This window comes from Bufo bufo, chromosome 6, assembly GCF_905171765.1.
Source record: "Bufo bufo chromosome 6, aBufBuf1.1, whole genome shotgun sequence".
NCBI classification, from domain to species: domain Eukaryota; kingdom Metazoa; phylum Chordata; class Amphibia; order Anura; family Bufonidae; genus Bufo; species Bufo bufo.
This window is the reverse complement of record NC_053394.1, coordinates 60,621,841-60,643,415: the sequence shown is the minus strand read 5'-3', so window position 1 is coordinate 60,643,415 and position 21,575 is coordinate 60,621,841. Positions and strand designations below refer to the sequence as shown.

Here is a 21,575-nt window from a genome sequence, read left to right as displayed (position 1 = left end):
TTACTATAAAATGGAAATATGTTTGTCATACAAGGAGCAGAGGGCTCCTTATAACACAAAGTGGCTCATCAGCACTGTATATAACAGGCTAATTGCCCCATCTCTTCTCCACAGGGAAGCCAGAATGCAGGCAAAACGGAAAGTAACTGAAAATTGTTTAAATACCAGATTCTGTAAGAAATGTGAATTTGTTTGAGGATGTTGCACATTTTTTTCAGCATTACATTTATAACAAAATCGCTGTTTTTAACTTTTGTTTCCTCAACCTCATCTGTAGAGATGCGGGGCTCTCTGCTTACACATCAATTTTAACTTAAAGAGGACCTTTCGCCACTCCTAATATGTCTGTTTTACAATATAATTTTATTTCCCATGCAATAACTATTCTGGAGCATATTTTTATATAACTCTATTTTCCTCAGTTATTACTACTATAAGTTTATTAATTAAACTGCCACTGGGTGTTACCAGTGAGGTTTATGTAGCCTGCAAAGTCTGGCATTGTCCAATGAGCGCTACCAGTGTGCAGGGACATACTGTATCGCCAACTGGAAACAGCCAGATGCAGGTTCATTGACCCCTTAGTGACAAAACAAATGTTTTTTTTTGTTTAGTTTTTTTTCCTCATCAAATTCCAAGAGCTATAACTTTTAAAATCTTCCATCAATGTAGCTATATGATGTATATTTTTTGCAGGACAAGTTGTAGTTTTTAATAGCACCATTTTGTGGTACACATAACTTATCAATTAACTTTAATTAACTCTTTGTGGGAGGATGGAAAAAAACAGCGATACTGCTACTGAGTTTTTATGTTCTAAATTTTGTGGCATTCGTTTTTTTTTTCCATCAATAAAATGATAACTTTACTGTTTGGGTCAGTGCAATTACAGTCAATCTTCTGATCACTTTTGTAATACACTGTACTGCATATGCAGTATAGTGTATTATACTGTCAGCATACTGACAGGCATTATTAGGCTGCGCCTCTGGCATGCATCGCAGGCAGGCCTGGGAGCCTTAATTAGGTCTCCCGACTGCAGTCTACAGACATTGGTACCCCACAATCTCATTTAAACCACAGGGTGTTGATGCCTGAGAAGGAGAGCCTTTTGTGTATGGAAAAAGGAGAACCCCCTTCCTCTAAACCACTAACATGCGGTGGTCGCTATTGACTGCAGCACCTAACCTAATCGGCACGGATCGTTGCTTCTGCTGATCCAGGCAATTAAAGCAGGAGCCCGGCTATCATGTAAGAGCCATGCTCTTGCTCTGCACTGTGCAGTGCTATGACTGGGCTGCCATAAAAAGGTGGCGGCCTAGCCTATCACCGTTAGTGACCACCAATGTGCCTTTTTACAGTGGTCACTAATGAGTTAATAAACTTTTAGTAAAAATAAGTAAGGAACAGAAAAGCAGAGTAATGAAAAGATGCTCTAGAATTGTTGTTGTACAGTTCTTTCTCTCTGCTTTTGCAAACCATAGTACTGTCTGGGTTATTGTGTCTGAGTGCCCTGAAATAAAAACACTTCTCAGTCTATTTGTAACATGCCACCCAAGAAACGTGCTTTTGAAATACGTTCGTTTCTTTAGGCCTCGTGCAAATAGCAAAGCCATGTGCACAGAGGCTCTCCAGCGGCACTCAGAGTCCCTGCCTCTGTACCACCATATGGTGCTTTCTTATGGCACTGTCTTTTAGGACAGAATACCCCCGTAGTGCAACATCTGATGGACAAGGGTGCACCTAACCTTTCTGCTGCCTGAGGCGAAAACTGAAACGGCGCCCCAACCCCCCAATGCCAATTTCCTAACCTAACCCCTTCCCTCCAGCCCTACTGTTAAAGACATACTTGGAAAACATTACATACAGAGCTACAGAACATACAGGGTAATACAGCGCCAGATACTTTGCCTACTGTGCTTCCCAATACTATACTGCAGAAACAGGTAATCCCCCTTCCTCTTGCCCCTACCTGGTACTGCCTGAGGCAATCGCCTCACCTCGCCTCATTTGTGGTGCATCCCTGCTGATGGAACATGCTATGGTTCCATAGAAACTCACGAAAAAAAGTATGTATTCCTCTGTATGAAATCGGATTTCACCATGCTCCATTAAAACTAACATGGACGTTTAGGAAAAATATCTGATGGCTTCTAATAATTGTAAATCCGCAGAACAGAAAAGTCGTAAGATCATTTGCAAACGGTAAAGAAAATTAAAGTACATTGGAGTAGAATTAGTGCATACGGCACTGCTGCAGATACATTGTATTTCTCCCTAGTAGCAGTTAAGAAGCGATCCGTTCTGTCAGTGTTCTTATATCATCTCCAGAAGTCATCCAGTATGTTACCAGTGCCCCATGCATTATGTATTACCCGTCACACACTTCCCAATAGGCTGACAGCGGGATCTGACCTTGTTTCTTCTACTTGTAATATAATGCTTTTCAATACATAATAGTTTTAGTGCTGGAAATGAAGTGATTGGGTCACAGGAAACAACATGTTTATACATTGACGAGTTCTTCCTGAGGTCCGGAGAGGGGGGTGGGGATCGCTTCGTCCTGGTAAACGCTTACATTAGCTGCCTCTTTAATGCGGATAGCCCCTGCACGCCCGGGGCATGGGAACTGTTTGGAGAATGTCTGAATTGACAGACGCTGTATAAGCAGCTGCTGGATTATATACTAACCGCTGAGAAAATCTCATTCAGAAAATTGCAGAAAGAAAATAAGCTAGGCAAAGGAATTCAGGATACGTACTGGTCACAGCTAAGTATTTGCCAATGTTGGCAAATGCAAATGTATTTCCGACGAGAGCAAAAATCATTGACATTGCATTTTACTTAAAAGCATAATTAAAAGAGTTTTACAGGTGTTCAATATCGATGCACTTTCCCCAGGATAGGTCAATATCTGATCGATGGGGTCTGACTCCCGGCACTCCCACCGATCGGCACTTTGAAGAGGTGGTGGCCTCCTCACAGCTCACCATTCGTAGCGCCGTTTATTTTTTTTAGCGGCCCAAGCCCATTCACTTGAATGGGACTAACGTGCAAGTGGGCTACGTGACCAATGAACGTGATGTCACTGACCTCGGAGCAGACTGCATGCTGACGAGTGCCACAGCCTCTTCAAACAGCTGATCGTCAGGAGTGTCAGGAGTCGGACCCCCAACAATCTGATATATATATATATATATAACCTATCCTAGTTTGCATACAAATATAATTAAAGGGGTTTTCTGGGTGTTCAATATTGATAGACTGTTCTCGGGATGTCATCAATATCTGATCGGTGGGGGCCTGATTCCTGGCACTCCCACTGATCAGCTTTTTGAAGAGGTTGTGGCCTCCTCGCAGCTCACCAAGCTCACCAACCCTCTCCAATTCCCTACCATTGGCATACAGACACAGAACCGGTCCCCATTGATCTTCCTTTTTATGGCCCAGACTCAACATGCAGGAAACACCAGGAAAGGTCCCTTTCACTCAGCCAATTACTGTCTATAAAGCAGGTCACCGCTAGGGGCAGCAATGGTGGATTGGTCAAGGTAGGTATGTTTTTTTTTCTTTTCCTTTTTTTTTTAACCCTTTGTGACCTTTTTTAAAATTCCCCTGAAAACCCCTTTAAGAGTCTTTTTACGTTAGGATTATAATGATAAATGTGGCCTTTGTGCCTTATGGGGTGATTGTACTCCATTTCTACTGCTTGCATAGTATCACCCCAATAGTACTCTATGTAATATTAAGGAGATTACCCTGCACTGTATAAAAAATGCTGTTGCTCCTGGGCTGTATATAGTATTGCAGCTCAGTCCCATCCACATGAATACCTGATCTGGCCATCTATACTCACAAGGGGCCATACCAATAGAATGTATTCCTACAGCACTAAAAGTATATGTCCTTTAAGAGGAATGTTAACACTTAGCTGCCAATTTTATTATGCATTTTCAGGAGGAATAATAGAGGAGTGGCACAATACATAGTTTTAAAGAAAGATACAATACAAAGGTCTATAGGGTATGGGTTTCCAGCACAGATTCTTCAGTAGAACCAAAGTAGAGACAACAGTAAAAGCTCTCAATTTCCTTGTTGTTTATCTAATTTATACATTTAGGGGGAAAAGGAGCCTGCAGAATCCAGCAAAACACAAAAAAGTATAATTTTTTTTTACAATGGAACACTATGGTGATGGATAACACCGTATGAAACATCCATTTAATGTATATGTTTTTGTATATGTTAAACGTAAGGCAAAAACGTCATGTGAATGCAGCCTTAGCTGGTTAATGCCGGTATTCACAAGTAGTGATTGCATCCATAATACTCATTGCATATATAGCGTACTTATAGATGGCATAGCAACAATGAGTGGAACCCAGAAATGGAGAAGACACACGAGTAAAAAACCACTGTGGGCGGTATGCAAAACAATACAAGGGAAAGTTCATGATGTGTGACCTGAATGCAGTATTTTAATGAGTAGGTGGCATCTAAGGCATAGGTTAGAACCATTGTGGTTGTCAGCCTCCAGGCCGGACAACCCCTTTAAGTGTATAAAATGAATCAGCATATGAATTATGGGCAGTAAGGTGGCTCAGTAGTTTAGCACTTGTTCCTTGCAGTGCTGGGGTCCTAGGTTTGAATCTGACCAAGGACAACATCTGCATGGAGTTTGTATGTTCTCCCCATGTTTGTGTGGGTTTCCTACGGGTTCTATGGTTTCCTCCCACACTCCAAAGACATACTGATATGGAACTTAGATTGTGACCTCCATTGGGGACAGCGAGTGATGATAATGTCTATGCTACACTGAACAAAAATATAAACGCAACACTTTTGGTTTTGCTCCCATTTTGCATGAGCTGAACTCAAAGATCTGAAACATTTTCTACATACACAAAAGACCCATTACTCTCAAATATTGTTCACAAATCTGTCTAAATCGGTGTTAGTGAGCACTTCTCCTTTGCCGAGATAATCCATCCCACCACACAGGTGGGGCTTATCAAGGTGCTGATTAGACAGCATGAGTGTGCCTTAGACTGCCCACAATAAAGGACACTTTGAAATGTGCAGTTTGATCACACAGCACAATGCCACAGATGTCGCAACGTTTGAGGGGCCGTACAATTGGCATGCTGACTGCAGGATTGTCTACCAGAGCTGTTGCCCGTGCAATGAATGTTAATTTCTCCACCATAAGCCGTCTCCAAAGGCGTTTCAGAGAATTTGGCAGTACATCCAACCAGCCTCACAACTGCAGACCACGTATAACCACACCAGCCCTGGACCTCCACATCCAGCGTGTTCACCACCATGATCGTCTGAGACCAGCCACCCGGACAGCTGCAGCAACAATCGGTTTGCATAACCAAAGAATTTCTGCATAAACTTTCAGATACCGTCTCAGGGAAGCTCATCTGCATGCTCGTCGTCCTCATCGGGGTCTGGACCTGACTGCAGTTTGTCGTCGTAACCGACTTGAGTGGGCAAATGTTCACATTCGATGGCGTCTGGCACGTTGGAGAGGCGTTCTGTTCACGGATGAGTCCCGGTTTTCACTGTTCAGGGCAGATGGCAGACAGCGAGTGTGGCATTGTGTGGGTGAACGGTGTACTGATGTCAACGTTATGGATCCTGAGGCCCATTGTTGTGCCATTCATCCATGACCATCACCTCATGTTGCAGCATAATAATGCACGGTTCCATATTGCAAGGATCTGTACACAATTCCTAGAAGCTGAAAACATCCCAGTTCTTGCATGGCCAGCATACTCACCGGACATGTCACCCATTGAACATGTTTGGGATGCTCTCGATCTGCATATATGACAGCGTGTTCCAGTTCCTGCCAATATTCTGCAACTACGCACAGCTATTGAAGAGAAGTGGACCAACCTGATCAACTCTATGCGACGGAGATGTGTTGCACTGCGTGAGGCAAATGGTTGTCACACCAGATACTGATTGGTTTTCTGCCCCCCCCCCCATTAAGGCAAAATGGTGCACATTTCAGAGTGGACTTTTATTGTGGGCAGTCTAAGGCACACCTGTGCAATATTCATGCTGTCTAATCAGCATCTTGATACGCCACACCTGTGAGGTGGGATGGATTATCTCGGCAAAGGAGAAGTGCTCACTAACACAGATTTAGACAGATTTGTGAACAATATTTGACAGTAATGGGTCTTTTGTATATGTGGAAAATGTTTCAGATCTTTGAGTTCAGCTCATGCAAAACTGGAGCAAAACCAAAAGTGTTGCGTTTATATTTTTGTTCAGTGTATATATGTGAGTAAAGTTGCTCCAACAAAGCAGTCATTTATTATGCCGTATGGCCCTGTCTAGAAATCTGCCAAGGTTTAACAACCAGAGAGTTCACAGTGAGAGACTACATGTACACGTCAGGGACATCATGTCATCAAAAACAAAAGACTGAAAACTTCAAACTTATTCTGAGGCATTTTAAAATGCATCAAGAGTGTGACCCTGAATTATTGAGAATTAGAGTCGCTGACTGTGTTAATGTGGGAATCCAAGGAGGCGAAACAATGAAACGGCATGCTCAATGTGAGATTAAGTGGATTTGAGTTTCACTACATTCTTTTGATCATTGATCCAATCAGACTCTATTCTATATACTTTTATCATGTTTTTGGTTTATTGTTTATCTGTTTGTTACTTATTTATGACTTTATTATTATTTATTTTTACCTATTTATTACCTAATTATTATTACTTATTTATTACTACTTATTATTACTGATTATTACTTATTATTACCTAATTATTATTACTTATTTATTATTAATTATTTTGTGTTCTTTCATATGGATTTTGAAGGTTTGGATTATTTATATGGATGATTCAAGAGGAGAAAAAAATGGATCAAGAAGATAACTTTATCGTGCAACTTCTTTTCCTCAAGTCAATTTTTGTAGTTTTATTTATTCTGTCTTTTGTCACATTTTTTAGCATCTAGTTTCAATTGTATTCTCATTTTTACGCACATGGAGTGTATTTTTTGCTCGCATTGCTGTGTACTATGGGGCACATTTATTAGGACCGGCCTTTTAGACAATATAGATTGTGTCTGGATCTGTTCAGGGAAAAACTGAAGGTTTTGCACGCTAGTGCAGTCAGTTTTGCCTGCGATTGTGTTCAGTAGTTCAGTTTTTTCTGCGCGGGTGCAATCAGTTTTGATGCGCTTTTCACAATTACAAATCTCCTAGCAACCATCAGGAAAAACGCTTTGCATTCAGACTGCAATACATTTTTCACGGAAGCCCCATTCACTTTTATGGGATCAGGGCTGGGTGAAAAACACAGAATATAGAGCATGCTGCGATTTTCACGTAACGCAGAGATTATGCGTGAAAAACAATGCTCATGTGCACAAACCCATAGAAATGAATGGGTCAGGATTCGTTGGGGGTGCTATGTGTTCACTTCACGCATTGCACCCGTACGGAAAACTCGCTTGTGTAAAAGGGGCCTTATAGTTAGGGACACATATACATATTTTTTTTCCTCATTGCTTAAAAAAATGTTCTGTAATATTAGGAAGTATTATACATTCATTGAAGATTTAGCATCATAGGGCTGACGGTGTAACTGATGAAATTGTTCTTCCACATGCATAACTATTTATAATGTTCTAACATCTTATTATTGACCTATCATTGATGGTTACTTGTGTGCTTTGCATGGTTGGGTATAAGTGCTTGTGGTTTAAAATGCATTATATGCAACCAGTCACCTGTACTTTTGTCTGAGTGGTTCCTGGACAGATTCTCAAAAACCTTTTAAAACTCTGTAGCTATGGAAACATTACATGGGCCGCCTGTACGGACAGCGTGTCATGTGACATGCTAATTTTATCTTATGTTATACAGTGGTGCCTGAAAGTATGTGAACCCTTCAGATTTTTCTGTATTTCTGCATGAATTTAACCTAAAACTGCATAAAATTTTCACTAAAGTCCTAAAGGTAGATAAAGATAACCAAATCAAACAAATGAGTCAAACATATTAGGATTGACAATTTACTTATTGAAAATGATCCAATATCACATGTCTGTGATTGGCAAAAGTATGTGAACCTTTAGGATTGGCATGTTAAATTGGAGCCAGGCATTCTGATGACAATGGGATGACAATCCGGTGCGAGTGGTCGACCTGTTTCACCTAAAGAACTGTCTTCACAACACATTGGTGGAAATGCATCATGGCATGAACAAAGGATGTTTCAGAGGACCTCAGAAGAAGTGTTTTTGATGCTCATCAGGCTGGAAAAGGTCACCTCTAAAGAGTTTTAGGTCAAATGTATGCAAAAATTTAGAAAATTCTGAAGGGTCGGGAAACTTTCAAGCACCACTGTATATATCCATTTTTTTAAAGGTGAGATCTGGCTACTCCTTGCATCCCCCCAGCTCAATTTTGTCACTGAACTAACAGATCATAGTCCAAAGGTGGGTGGATTGGCTGCCTGTATCACTAGTCACATTTTCTGCACCACATTTGTTAGCACGTGCTGCAACTCTGCCTGTAGTGTTAGTTATAATATCCTGCCATCTATGCCAAGTTGTAACTTGCGGGGAAGGGCATGATGCCTTCTGTGGGATCTTTGGATGACATGGAATGTAATGGCAAGGAGGCAAAGGCAGTTCAGCAACTTAAACTCAGTACTCAGACATGAAAAGCAATAGACCGTATTTACACAGCTCATATGCTTGCTGTCGCAGTTGCATATGCTTGGCAGTTACTAGTGTTGAGCGAATTGAAGTTAACGAAGTGGAATTCAAACTGAATTTCAGGAAAAATTTGATTCGCCACAAATCTAAACTTCTTGATGCTTCGTGGTAACAAATACATTTTTCCTGAAATGGCGGTAAAAAACAAGACAACACCTCATCCATTTGATCGCGGAGAGGCATTCGCTGTAATCTTAATTGAAGAATGAAGTAAAATAAAGAAAACGCATCAATTCTCACGTGCGCTGACGTTTAATGTCACCACATCATCACGCTGGGCGGGCGCAGTGACGCCAACAGTGATGATGTCACTGAGCACGTCCAGCGCCAGGATGTGGTGACATTATCACATCAGTGTGCACGAGAATTGGCTCGTTTGTTACGAAGTAATTCGTAACGAATCAAATATCTTTTAGAAGTTTGGCGAAGCATCCAAATCGAATTTTTGAAAACATCGCTTATCACTAGTAGTTACTCAATTATGCTCAATCCTTAGTTACTGTATGTACAGCACATGACAGAAGTAATGCAGAAGATGGCAGAAACAGCTCAGGATCATACTTGTAGCATAGACACTAAACTAAGATCTGGTCAAGCAGCCAAGGGGTTATCCTCAGAATAAGTGGTAAATGTATGATTGCTGTGAGTCGCACAGCTGAGATCCCCCACTGATAACTAGAATGGTAGTCCCTCAACCCCATTCTGGAATGGAGTGGTGGTCACACCTATCTATTTAGTGTCTAGAGGGAAGGAGACAGCTGAGTACTGAAATTGTCATTCCCATAGACCTTGAATAATAGAGCAGTAATGTGCATGTTTGACCACTTCTCCATTGAGAGCTCGAGACCCCATTTCTAGTGATTAGTGGGATCCCAGCAGTTGGACAATCAGCGATCATCCATTTATCACTTATACTCTTCATAGGTGATAAATATTGGAATGGTAGAATGACCCCTTCATATCATTCCTTAAAGGGAACCTGTCACCTGGATTTTGGGTATAGAGCTGAGGACATGGGCTGCTAGATGGCCACTAGCACATCCACAATACCCAGTCCCCATAGCTCTGTGTGCTTTTATTGTGTAGGTAAAAAAACCGATTTGATACATATGCAAATGAACCTGAGATGAGTCCTGTCCCTGAGATGAGTCATGTACAGGACTCATCTCAGGTTAATTTGCATATGTATAAATTCGTTTTTTATACACAATGAAAGCACACAGAGCTATGGGGACTGGGTATTGCGGATGTGCTAGCGGCCATCTAGCAACCCATGTCCTCAGCTCTATACCCAAAATCCAGGTGACAGGTTCCCTTTAACAAACACCTCCTTGTCTATAATAATGGGTTCTGAGAAGGATAGTACCTCACATTCTGAATTTTGGAGTCAATAGTTGATAAGTCTCTTTCTTTTGATATCATACTGAGAATCGAGTTCTGAATGAATACATCGTAGTTAGCATCTCATCAGACTTACCAAAAAGGTGTAGCCATTTAATCCCAATTTCTCCAGCACTCCTATACATTCCTGGATTCCACACTGAAATATAATCACACACAAGGATCGTCGGTCAGTCTGTGCTCCTTCTCAGAATTTGATTATAAGTATTTTTATTGTAATGACTTTTTTCAAATAAAGCTTATTGCAGATAGGACCCAACTCAACAACAGTGCAACGTTGATAGGGCCTGCGCTGCCGGAGGAGACATTTAATTTATACGTTTCTTGGCTCCTCTAGTCCTCCATGCATCGGAAAGAAATCTGTGGAAATTTCAGTCATTATTTACTCTGGCATAAATAATGATGAATTAGCTGGGGCCGATGGTCCCACCCTCGCAATGCCCTGACTCTGCCATCGCTGTGTGCCCTTTTTGAAGACTTTGCAAGGACGGAGTAAAATGAAGATTGTGACTAGAAAAGTCATAACTGCATTGAAAAGGCAGAAATACACAGTTTTTTTGCACACTAAAAAGAGGAGTAAGGGGAATGATGAATTTCTCCCCTAAGTCTTATTAAAGGAAGACAGGCAAAACTGATATACTGTGGAGATTTGTCTAGTTCACGCCCTGACACAGGGATTCTCTATATAGTGTTTTTTGAATTCATGCAAAGGCCTTGCACTTGGCATAACACAGTGTATAAAACTGCCCAGAGAAGAACAATACAATATGCAAAATGCTTACAAATTGCCATGTTCCGTTCCTTCTAAATGAGAAATGAAGGTGATAAAGGCAGGAACAATTGACTTATCAACATAGTGTGCTTTCTGAAAAGTGATTTCTGGAAATAATACTGTACATTATCATATTGACTGACATTATATGTTCTTCTGGACTTGATGTGAGCTGTGTCATAGTCAAGTTATTAACTTTTACTCTAGTTTATTTCCACTGAAAATAAATGGGATCTATTGACTGGTTATCATGATCTTTTTTTTTTTTTTTTTTTCTTTAAATAAAGGGTACCTGTCACGTTGAACATGCTGTCTGATCTGCAGGCATAATGTTAAAGAACAGAAGGAGCTGAACAGATTAAGTTTTGTGGGTAAAGAAAAAAACAGGATTTTTTTTTTCATTGTTCAATTTAATTAAACTAGCATATACAGGTGAAACTCGAAAAATTAGAATATCGTGCAAAGTTTATTTTAGTAATACAACTTAAAAGGTGTAACTTAAATAATATATGAGATAGACTCATTACATGCAAAGCGAGATATTTCAAGCCTTTATGTGTTATAATTTGGATGATTATGGCTTACAGCTTATGAAACCCCAAAGTCACAATTTTGAGGTACCCTTTACTCAGGGGGTACGGATTAATTAGCTGACTACAGTGTGACACTTTGCGCCTAGAATATTGAACCTTTTCACAAAATTCTAATTTTAAGCTGCATTAATGCAATTCCTTTTAATTTGCATTACTGTGAAATAGACTTTTGCACGATATTCTAATTTTTCGAGTTTCACCTGTAGGTGATCTGCACTCCAATACACAGGGTTGAGCAATAAGTTAGGGTACTTTCAATAAGTTAGGATTACCAAGTTAGGGTACTTGGGGCGGAGGATTCTGGCAGGCAGTTCCGTCACCGGAACTGCCTGCCAGATCCGGCAATCCGAACGCAAACTGATGGCATTTGTCAGATGGATCCGAATGCGGATCCGTCTGACAAATGCATTGAAATACTGAATCCGTCTCACCGGTCTCATCCGGAAAAAAGGATCTGGTATTAATTTTTTTTGCATTTTTAAAGGTCTGCGCATGCGCACACCGAAAAGCTGGATCAGTTTTGCCGACACACTTAATGCCGGATCCGGAACTAATACACTTCAGAGTAAATTAATGCCGGCAAGTGATCAGTATTTTTGGCCAGAGAGAAAACTGCAGCATGCTGCAGTATTTTCTCCGTACAAAAAACGGGACTGAACTGATGCATCCTGAACGTAATGGTCTCCATTCAGAATGCATTAGGATAAAACTGATTAGTTTTTTCCGGTATTGAGCTCCTGTGATGGAACTCAATACCGGAAAACAAAAATGCTAGTGTGAAAGTACCCTTACCTGTGAGTATTTACCTTTTCTATTTATGCTATATCCACACAGTTGGAATTTTTTTGTTATTGTTCTATTTAATTAAACCAGAATATAGGTATTAGTACACCAATACACAGGGTAGAGCAACAATTTACCTGTGAGTGTTAACATGAAAATAAGCATCAGACCTCAATCGTCCCTTTCTGTTTATTCTATATCCATGCAGTTGGAATTTTATTTTTCATGGGATTATTCAATTTAATTAAACCAGCATATAGGTGATCAGTTCACCAATAAACAGGGTAAGGCAACAATTTACCTGTGAGGGTTAACGTGATATTAAGGGCCAGGTCTTAATCGTCCATTTCCATTTATTCCATTTACACACAGTTGGAATTATATATATTTTTTTATAGGTTCAATTTAATTAAACCAGTATATAGGTGAGGTGATCAGTACACCAATACATAGGGTGGAGCAACAATTTACCTGTGACTGTTAACATGATATTAAGGATCAGGTCTCAATCGTCTGTTTCTGTTTATTCTATGTCCACATAATTGGTATTTAATTTTATTTTGGTGGGTTTAATTTAATTAATCCAGCATATCGGTGATAATTACACTAATACACAGGGTAGTGCAACAACTTACCTGTGAGTGATAACGTGAAATTGATTGTCAGGCCTGGCCTAGAATTTTTTTTTTTTGGGGGGGTTGTTCAATTTAATTAAACCAGCATATACGTGATTACTACACCAATGCACAAAATTATCTGTGAACTAATTTAGGCCTAAATCCCTTTCCGTTTAATTCTGTTCCCACATGTTTCCAATCCAAATTTTTTTTTGGGGGGTTGCTGAAATTATTAAAATCAGCATATACATGATTACTACACCAATGCACAGGGTAGCGCCCAATATTATCTGAGGGGGCTGGCTTTGGAAAGGCGCAACATTATCATTGAGGAGAAAGATGATGAGATTGTGGATTGGATGGCTCAGTCCTCCTCTCAGTCGCAGTAGGATGAAATGGTGACTTTGGAGTCTGATACCGTGCTGTGGAGCAAGGGGTCACAGCGTTCCTCCTGCTCCTCCTCTTTGCAACCCCAGAGAAGGATTTCAGTGAAGCCCTCTCAGTCATCACTGCCTCTTACTATTGGGGGTGCCTTCTTTTTTCCTAAGAAGTGTCCAGAAAACCCTGCCACATTCTACAGCAGATAGTCAACAGAGTCTCCCTTTTGACAACTTGTGTGAGAGCTGTGACTGTTTGGGCTGCCCTGAGGAGGAGGTTGGGGAGGAGGATGGTGACCTCATGTATAGCTGTGTTGCCGTTGGTGGTAATAGTGGCACCTGTATCCAGAAAGGTTGAGGACTCTGATGACAGTTTTGTGCTGGATAGGACCTGGGAGCCGGATCAAGGTGCTGAGGGGGAGGCAACATCAGTGAAAAAAGGCAGTGGGAGAAGCAGCAATAAAGAACAGAGGCGATGTACCTCCCAAAGAACAGCCAGGGCCATGTCTGCTGTGGGATCTGGTGATGCCGTTGACACAGTGGGTAGGTTAGGCCCAAAACGTGCCAGAGCTAAGCCAAGCTTGGCTGCCTGTATCTCTGTGCAAGAAACTCCAGTATAGAATTTTTTCTCCACAAGGCAGGCACATAAAAGCCATGAAAAAACTTTTCTTCACCAGCATCAAGTTATCTAGAAGCTGAACTCCTACCTGGCCACATTGCTGGTGGCACACTCGTATATTGTAAAAGTGCCTTGCACTCTTACATGGCAGAGAACTGGGGGCACTTCTTGCGATTCTCTCACTGTGCGGCAAACTGCACTCCATGGTGGACACCTGTAGCAGTTGTTAAGGGCAGAGACAGTACATGTCTTTCAAGGTCCAGCAAAATGAACAGGTCCCTTTGACCCCATCCATTGTATCGGCCTGACTCCCACAGCAAGCACTTATCCACCTCCTCCATGTCATGTTCATGCTTATGTAATAGGTGGCAATGAAGAAGGAGTAAGAAGAACAGATAACGCATCTTGCTATCCGCCCTGTAGCTGTTGGGGACCCACAATGAGCAACTCCCATAGGGAAGGAGGAGGTGCTGCCACTTGAGGAGGAGGAGTTGGAGGAGCAATAAGATCATGATGATGAAGGTGACACCAACCACTACACCCAATCGTCTCAGTGAGGGGCAGGTGTGGAAAGAACTGGCTCTTTGGGCATACTGGCTAGAATGGCGACCTGTATGCTCTCTTGCTTACGCAGTGACAGGCGGATCGGTGACATCAAGCAGTCTGATGATTACTCTTAGGCCTCCTGCACACGACCGTATGGCTTTTTCAGTATTTTGCGGTCTGTTTTTCACTGGTTCGTTGTTCCGTTTTTTGTTTCAGTAGTGTTTCTGCTTCTGTTCCGTTTTGCCGTTCCGTTTTTCCGTTTGGTTTCTGTTTCTGATCAGTTTTTTTTTGTGGATCGCAAATGGAAACGGAAGCATACAATAAAGTTTAAACAGTAAGTACATAAAAAAATTGGGCTGGGCATAAAATTTTCAATAGATGGTTCTGTAAAAACGGAACGGATACAGAAGATATACGGATGCATTCCGTATGCATTCCTTTTTTTTTTGCGAACCCATTGACTTAAATGGAGCCACGGATCTTTATTTGCGGGCAACAATAGGACATGTTCTATGTTTGAACGGAACGGAAGTATGGAAATACGGAAACAGAACGCATACGGAGTACCTTGCATTTTTTTTGCGGATCCATTGAAATTAATGGTTCCGTATACGTAATGCAAAAAAAGGAATGTAAATAGAAAAAAAAAACGTTTGTGTGCAGGAGGCCTTAAAAGGAGGACGCATTATTTTATAACCAGGAAACACTGTGTACCCAGCTTGCCACAGGTCACGGCGAGCAGATGTCTGCCGCCAGCATTTCTGAAAGGGATGCCCCTCTCCGCCCCCTGCAGAGTCGCCAACTTCTCCTCAATATGATGCAGCAGTCTTTCCACCTGCCATGCCAGGCTGAGGCCAGTCAACAAGACAACAGCTCCTGCCTCAATGCCCTGGTTCGGGCTTACCTAAACTATGGCCAGTTTCTGGCACCTACCATGTTCCCTGACTGACCCCATGGATTTCTGGGCAGGCAGACTGGAACAGTGGCCCAACTGGTACTGAACACTCTCTTTCTTCTTTGGTAGTCATGGTGACACCCAAATGGATCAAGTTGTCCTCCGCCAGTATCCAAAACATTACTTTTGTCAAAATTAACCAAGCCTGGATTGGGGAGGACATTCACACTCCTCTGGCTGAGGCCTATGAATAGATTTGGCCTTGCTGGCGGTGCCCCATTTTGCCACTGCTGTGACCTGCCAACCTTCATGTTCTGCATGGTTGCTGCCTCCATCAGGCCACCACCTCCAAGAGTCTGATATATTGAAGAGCTTTCAAAAGAATGGTCTGATGCATAGATGAGCTGGAGAATGAGTGGTCTAATAGATAACAGAGCTGGAGAATGAGTAGCCTAATAGATAACAGAGCTGGAGAAAGAGTGGTTCATGTAATGCATGGAAAGACATAGTCTACCAGAGTGACTCAATGTACATATGTTGCAAAACTCAGAGCTTGCTGGAAAATGCCTGTGTTTAGGTTACATCACTGCTAAAATGAAAGAAGGCTCTTACATTTCTACATTCAACGGCTCTTAGCTGTGCTTGGTTAAATCAATAGTAATGTTTGAAAATTGTGTGTTATTGCTTTGGCGGTTAGCTTGGGGCAGGTCACGAAAATGCAATAACTCAAATGTAGATATTTTTGGAGAATCTGAGTGTAGGTAAAGTGCAACAATACATAGTAATAGAGCCAAAGACCCCATGCATATAACTGTGTGTAGATCTTAGCTGCAATGGCAAGGGTCTGCTATATAGTTCCCACTCACTGCTATAGAAGAACTTTTTTCCTCAATGTTTTTTTTTAATGAAAATCCATCATAAATGTAGTATGCACGATTGCAAGCAAAATTAAAAAAAGCATTGCTTCAAATGCAGAATACTCTGCTTCAGGGAAGCACCACGGAGTGCCTATGTGCCCATATGCAGATATATACAAGTACAAGGTCATCTGCTTCTTGCAGTTTTGAACTAATGTGCAAAGAGGTATCTCCTAGGGAAAGAGAATCATCTTGCTAGCGCTACTTTCTGAAATGGGTTCCCTCTGAGTCAGTCCGACTGTATATATTTTTTCCCATGGAAAATTGCTAAAAAGTCTCCATACATGGCTGATCTGACACAGACAGAATCCCCCCATGCAGGACCAATACATGGGTTCCTGCTTTTCAATAGTTAAGAATAGAGCACACCCTTATGGTAAGTTTGTTCCTGGTCATGACACACCATGTAAATACTTTACTCTGTAACCCTGTATGTGCCATTAGCCATTTATCTCCTTTCCTAAGGAACATAATAAGGTGACAATAATAGTAAATACTGTCAAAGTCTTCCTTTTTCTAAATAAAATCCAGAATGGGTTAATAAAAATGAAGCATTTTCCAATCTCAATAATCCCCAGCCGGGCTACTCCTGCCACTTCCTCTATGTCAATATCAGATTGGTGGGGGTGTTGGAACTCCACCAGTCTGACACTGATGATCCTAAGATAGGCTATCAGTGTCAGATCAGTGGGGGTCCACCACCCTGCACCCCTGCCAATCAGCTGCTCGGAAGTAGCTCCAGCACCAGAAATAGTCACCAGAACTAGACAGCTCTGTCCATTGTGTAGAATTGGCTGCAGCGCTGCAGTAGCCAGTTCCGTCCACTACACAGTGGATGAAGCTATAGAATTCAGGTGCTGACACTACTGCTAAACAGTTGGCAGGCGTATGGGATTTCGGAATAGGTCACCAATTTTTAAATCCCAGAAAACCTTTTATAGGAAAGGTAATTTACATTTGTTCGATGGATATCCCAACCCCTGGTCCCTCTGGTGAGCTGAATGAATAGTCTGTAGCACTCCAAGGAGATTCAGTTTTGTAATGTTAGGAAATTTAAATCCCTAAGATACCCTTTCTAATTAAAAGGGGTATTCCCATCTGAGACATTGATGGATTACCGCTAGGACATGCCATCAATGTCAGATAGGTGCAGCTCCTACCTCTAGGACCTGCTCCTCTTTCCAGAATTGGGCCCCTAAAGAGCGAGGAAAGCATCCTATTCTCTGTTCTCCACTATAGGACTTCCAAAAATAGCCTTACCTACTTACCTTAAGGCCCCTTTACACTGCCCAAACATCGGGCAGATCATCGCTACCAAGCATTCATAGGAACACTCCTTGGGGATGATCTGCCAGTATAACGATGCCACTGTTTACCCATTCGCTCATTCATATTTGGATCTTTTATATGGTCACCCAAATTATTGCGCTGTTTAGACAGCACAATCTGCTGCCAAACAATGATTCTGTATGTGGATGAGCGATGGCATTAGTGATCACTCCTCCCCATACTGTAGAGGACATCACTGCATGTAAAAGTAGTGTTCTCCTTTACTGATGAGCAGGCGACTGCCGGGAAAGGCACGCTTCCCGACAATTGTCTGCTTCATTGAGCAGTGTAAAAGGGCCTTTACTTAACAAAAATTCTAAAATAAATATTTTTGACAAAAACAGGATTTAAACAATAGGTCATTTTCTGATGACACATTCCCTTTAGGTCTTTCAAAAGCACAATGGGTTAATGGGTTTTAACAATGTATATAACTCAAGTATCCAAAAAAACTGATGTGTGAATAAAGCCATTGACTTTATAGGTCAGTGCACTGAGAGTACGGCCACACTGTCAGGTTCCTGTATACACATTTGGAAGCCAAAATAAGGATTGAATAATAAAAAGAGAGAAAGTATACAGGACAGATACAACTTCTCCTCCTTTTTAATTCACTCTTGGTTTCGGTCTCCAAAACTGCATCAGGAAACCTGACCGTGTGTCTGTACCCTAAAATGGCTAAAAAGCTGAAGAAAAATACATGTGAATAACCACAAAGGGTCTATTCAGATGCTAAGGTACGGTTAAAGACTGCCTCAAAACCGAAATTGAACAAATAAAAATGAGTGCGGTTCTACAGCGATTCGCCTTGGTTTTGTGATTTTCTGTAGTGGAACATATTACTGGGCCATAGTCTTTAACTTGCCGATAGCATCTTCCTTTGGATTACCTATGTATATGGTAGGTCTTAGGCCCCTTTCACACAAGCGAGTTTTCCGCGCGGCTGCAATGCATGACGTGAAAGCTTAGCACCCGCACTGAATCCTGACCCATTCACTCCAATGGGGCTGTGCACATGAGCGGTGGTTTTCACGCATCACTTGTGCGTTGCGTGAAAATCGCAGCAAGCTCTATATTATGCTCTTTTAACGCAACGCAGGCCCCATAGAAGGCAAGCAAGTGCGGATGCGGTGCGATTTTCACGCAAGGTTGCTAGGAGACGATCAGGATGGATCTTTATTATTTTCCCTTATAACTTGGTTATAAGGGAAAATAATAGCATTCTTAATACAGAATGCTAAGTAAATTAGGGATGGAGGGGTTAAAAAAAAAATTAAAAAATTAAACTCACCTCATCCACTTGTTCGCGCAGCCCGGCTTGTCTTCTTTCTTGTTCTTTGAGGACCTGGGAGGAAAAGGACCTTTGGTGATGGACCATGTGATGAGCGCAGTGACTTCATCAAAGGTCCTTTTCCTCCCAGGTCCTCAAAGAAGAAGAATGAAGACGAGCCGGGCTGCACGAACAAGTGGATGAGGTGAGTTTAATTATTTATTTTTTATTTTTTAACCCCTCCATCCCTAATTTAAGCATTCTGTATTAAGAAAATAATACAATCTACACCACACCTAACCCAAACCCGAACTTCTGTGAAGAAGTCCTGGTTCAGGTTTGGGTACCAAACATGCAGATTTTTCTCACGTGCATGCAAAACACATTAAAACGCTTTGCACTCGCGCAGAAAAATTGTGCAATTTCCCGCAACAAACCCGCATTTTGTCCGGCCCTCACACGTGACGCCTGTGTGAAAAAGGCCTAAGACTGATCAGGATCCTGATCAGTCTTAAAAATGCCTGATCAGTCAGAAAAATGCATTGAAATGCCGGATCCGTCTTTCCGGTGTCATCCGGAAAATGGATCCGGCATTTATTTTTTTCACCTTTTTTTCGGTCTGCGCATGCGCAGACTGGAAGGACGGGTCCGGCATTCCAGTATTTTGAATGCACTAATACATTCCTATGGATAAAAATGCCGGATTCGTCATTCAGGCAAGTCTTCAGTTTTTTTCGCCGGAGATAAAACCGTAGCATGCTGCGGTATTATCTTTTGCCTGATCAGTCAAAAAGACTGAACTGAAGACATCCTGATGCATCCTGAACGGAATGCTCTCCATTTAGAATGCATGGGGATATGCATGATCAGTTCTTTTTCTGCATTGAGCCCTTTTGACGGAACTCAGTGCCAGAAAAGAAAAACACTAGTGTGAAAGTACCCTTAGAGATGTTGTTTTTAAACCTTCTGTTTTTTATCACACCCGTGAAAAACGCATCAACATGCATTGCACCCGTGCGGAAAAAACTGAACGCAATCGCAGACAAAACTGACTGAACTTGCTTGCACAATGGTGCGAGTTTCACTGAACGCACCCTGAACGCATCCGGACCTAATCCATATTGTTCGTGTGAAAGAGGCCTTATCATTTGTGTTGACTGCTAAAAAAGGACAATGTTTTCTATTTCAATGAAAACAGCAACAAATTTAAAAAAATGTTTTCTATGAATTTTTAGTTACCGGATGGAGTAGAGTTAACACTCCTGTTTTCTGAGATTTCTGAGTTGTGTTATCTAATCTAAGCAAACACCTTCAATTGCTTTTCAATGCCTTTTGTCTCAAGATAACGCGATGAGTTAAGAAATTTGAGTTAAGAGCCGGAGTGCTAACCCTGCTCCATCTGTAAACAAAATACCCCTTTGCTGTAACGTGTAAGTCCTATCAGTTATATGAACTATGATGAAATGCGAGCAGTAATCTCTGGACCGTCCATTCGATCATTTATGCATATCAATATAACGTCAATGCGTTCTCTTTGGATACTTGAGTTCTATACATTGAGTTCTATGACTGTTCTATTTCCAGAAAGGTCGCTGTATGGTTTAAAGGACTAATTCATGGGCCCAGTGGATCATGAACCTAGATCTTTGGCATCATTACCTTACAAAGTTACAGCATGGTTACTGCAGTGCTACAATGTATCGGCTCTGTTTACAATACAAAGTTCAGATCTCTCTAATGCAAGCGGCATCCGACCTTCATTCCCATAATTCTGGGCCTCTTGCAGTAGGCAGTACATCACGTTCTTACCTGCTTAAAAAGATCTGCAACTTGTGAAGTTGTCCAACTTTCAAAGTCTTCCCGGAATGGGAGTTTAAAAGCCATGGTCTAATCTAGAGATTTGAAGGGATTCTATTAAATACAGTAGTATGTGCTCAGCTGCTCTTAGAGATTTACTAATTCTCAAAGAGGAAGTGTCCTTAGCTGTCTAGCTGTGTGAAACACAACTTAACCCCCACGCTGCCAAAGTGCTAGCCCCAAGTCAAACATTACGTTAAACCAGTTAAACAACATAATTTCGAGAGAGCTCAGATTTCAGAATATTTATGTTTTCAGAAACGAGTCACAATAAACTCCAAATGTTACAAGAACGTCTTGTAAAAGTCATGTTCTCCTTTGCAATCATTGACTTGATCTAATTAATCTAAAATAAAGCCAAAGCAATTTTCCAAATAAGCTTGATTAAATATATCCTATCATAATGTGTACACAGCTCCCATGCAGACTTATGCATTACAAACCTTTTGTAATCGGATTCTCCAGTCCTGGGTTACTCTGCTACTTCTGCTCCCCTACTGCATGTGAGTTTAGCAGACTCAGTAGTCTAATTGAGTGAAGTAAGAGCGCATTCTCATGGCTGTGTAAAGACAGATCCATGAATAATGAATAACACAAGGATGGCTTCCATGCTCTATCCGTTTTTTTATTTTTATTGAATGGATGAGACATACAGATCTGTTTAAAAAAAAAAAACAGATGCGTGAATAGCCCCATTGACTTTATAGGCCAGTGCACTAAGGGTACGGCTACACGGTCAGGTTTCCAGATGCAGTTCTGGAAGCCAAAATCAGGATTGGATCATAAAAGGAGAGAAAGTATAGAAGACAAATACGACTTCGCCTTCTTTTTTAATTCACTG

General features: G+C 41.4%; 1 protein-coding gene across 3 annotated transcripts in view; it reads right to left on the bottom strand.

Moving 5' to 3' along the window:
- The window catches only part of BLNK (B cell linker), a 309,580-nt gene extending 288,755 nt beyond the window's left edge, over window positions 1-20,825 (bottom strand). For all 3 annotated transcript variants that reach the window (XM_040434768.1, XM_040434770.1, XM_040434771.1), the window contains exons 1-2: window positions 20,687-20,825; window positions 10,236-10,298 (exon numbers count right to left, since the gene is read on the bottom strand). In XM_040434768.1, coding sequence (XP_040290702.1) covers window positions 10,236-10,298; window positions 20,687-20,761 — 138 coding nt within the window. In that variant the 5' untranslated portion in view covers window positions 20,762-20,825. The remainder of the gene's footprint in view (window positions 1-10,235; window positions 10,299-20,686) is intronic.
- Window positions 20,826-21,575: the final 750 nt, after the last annotated feature.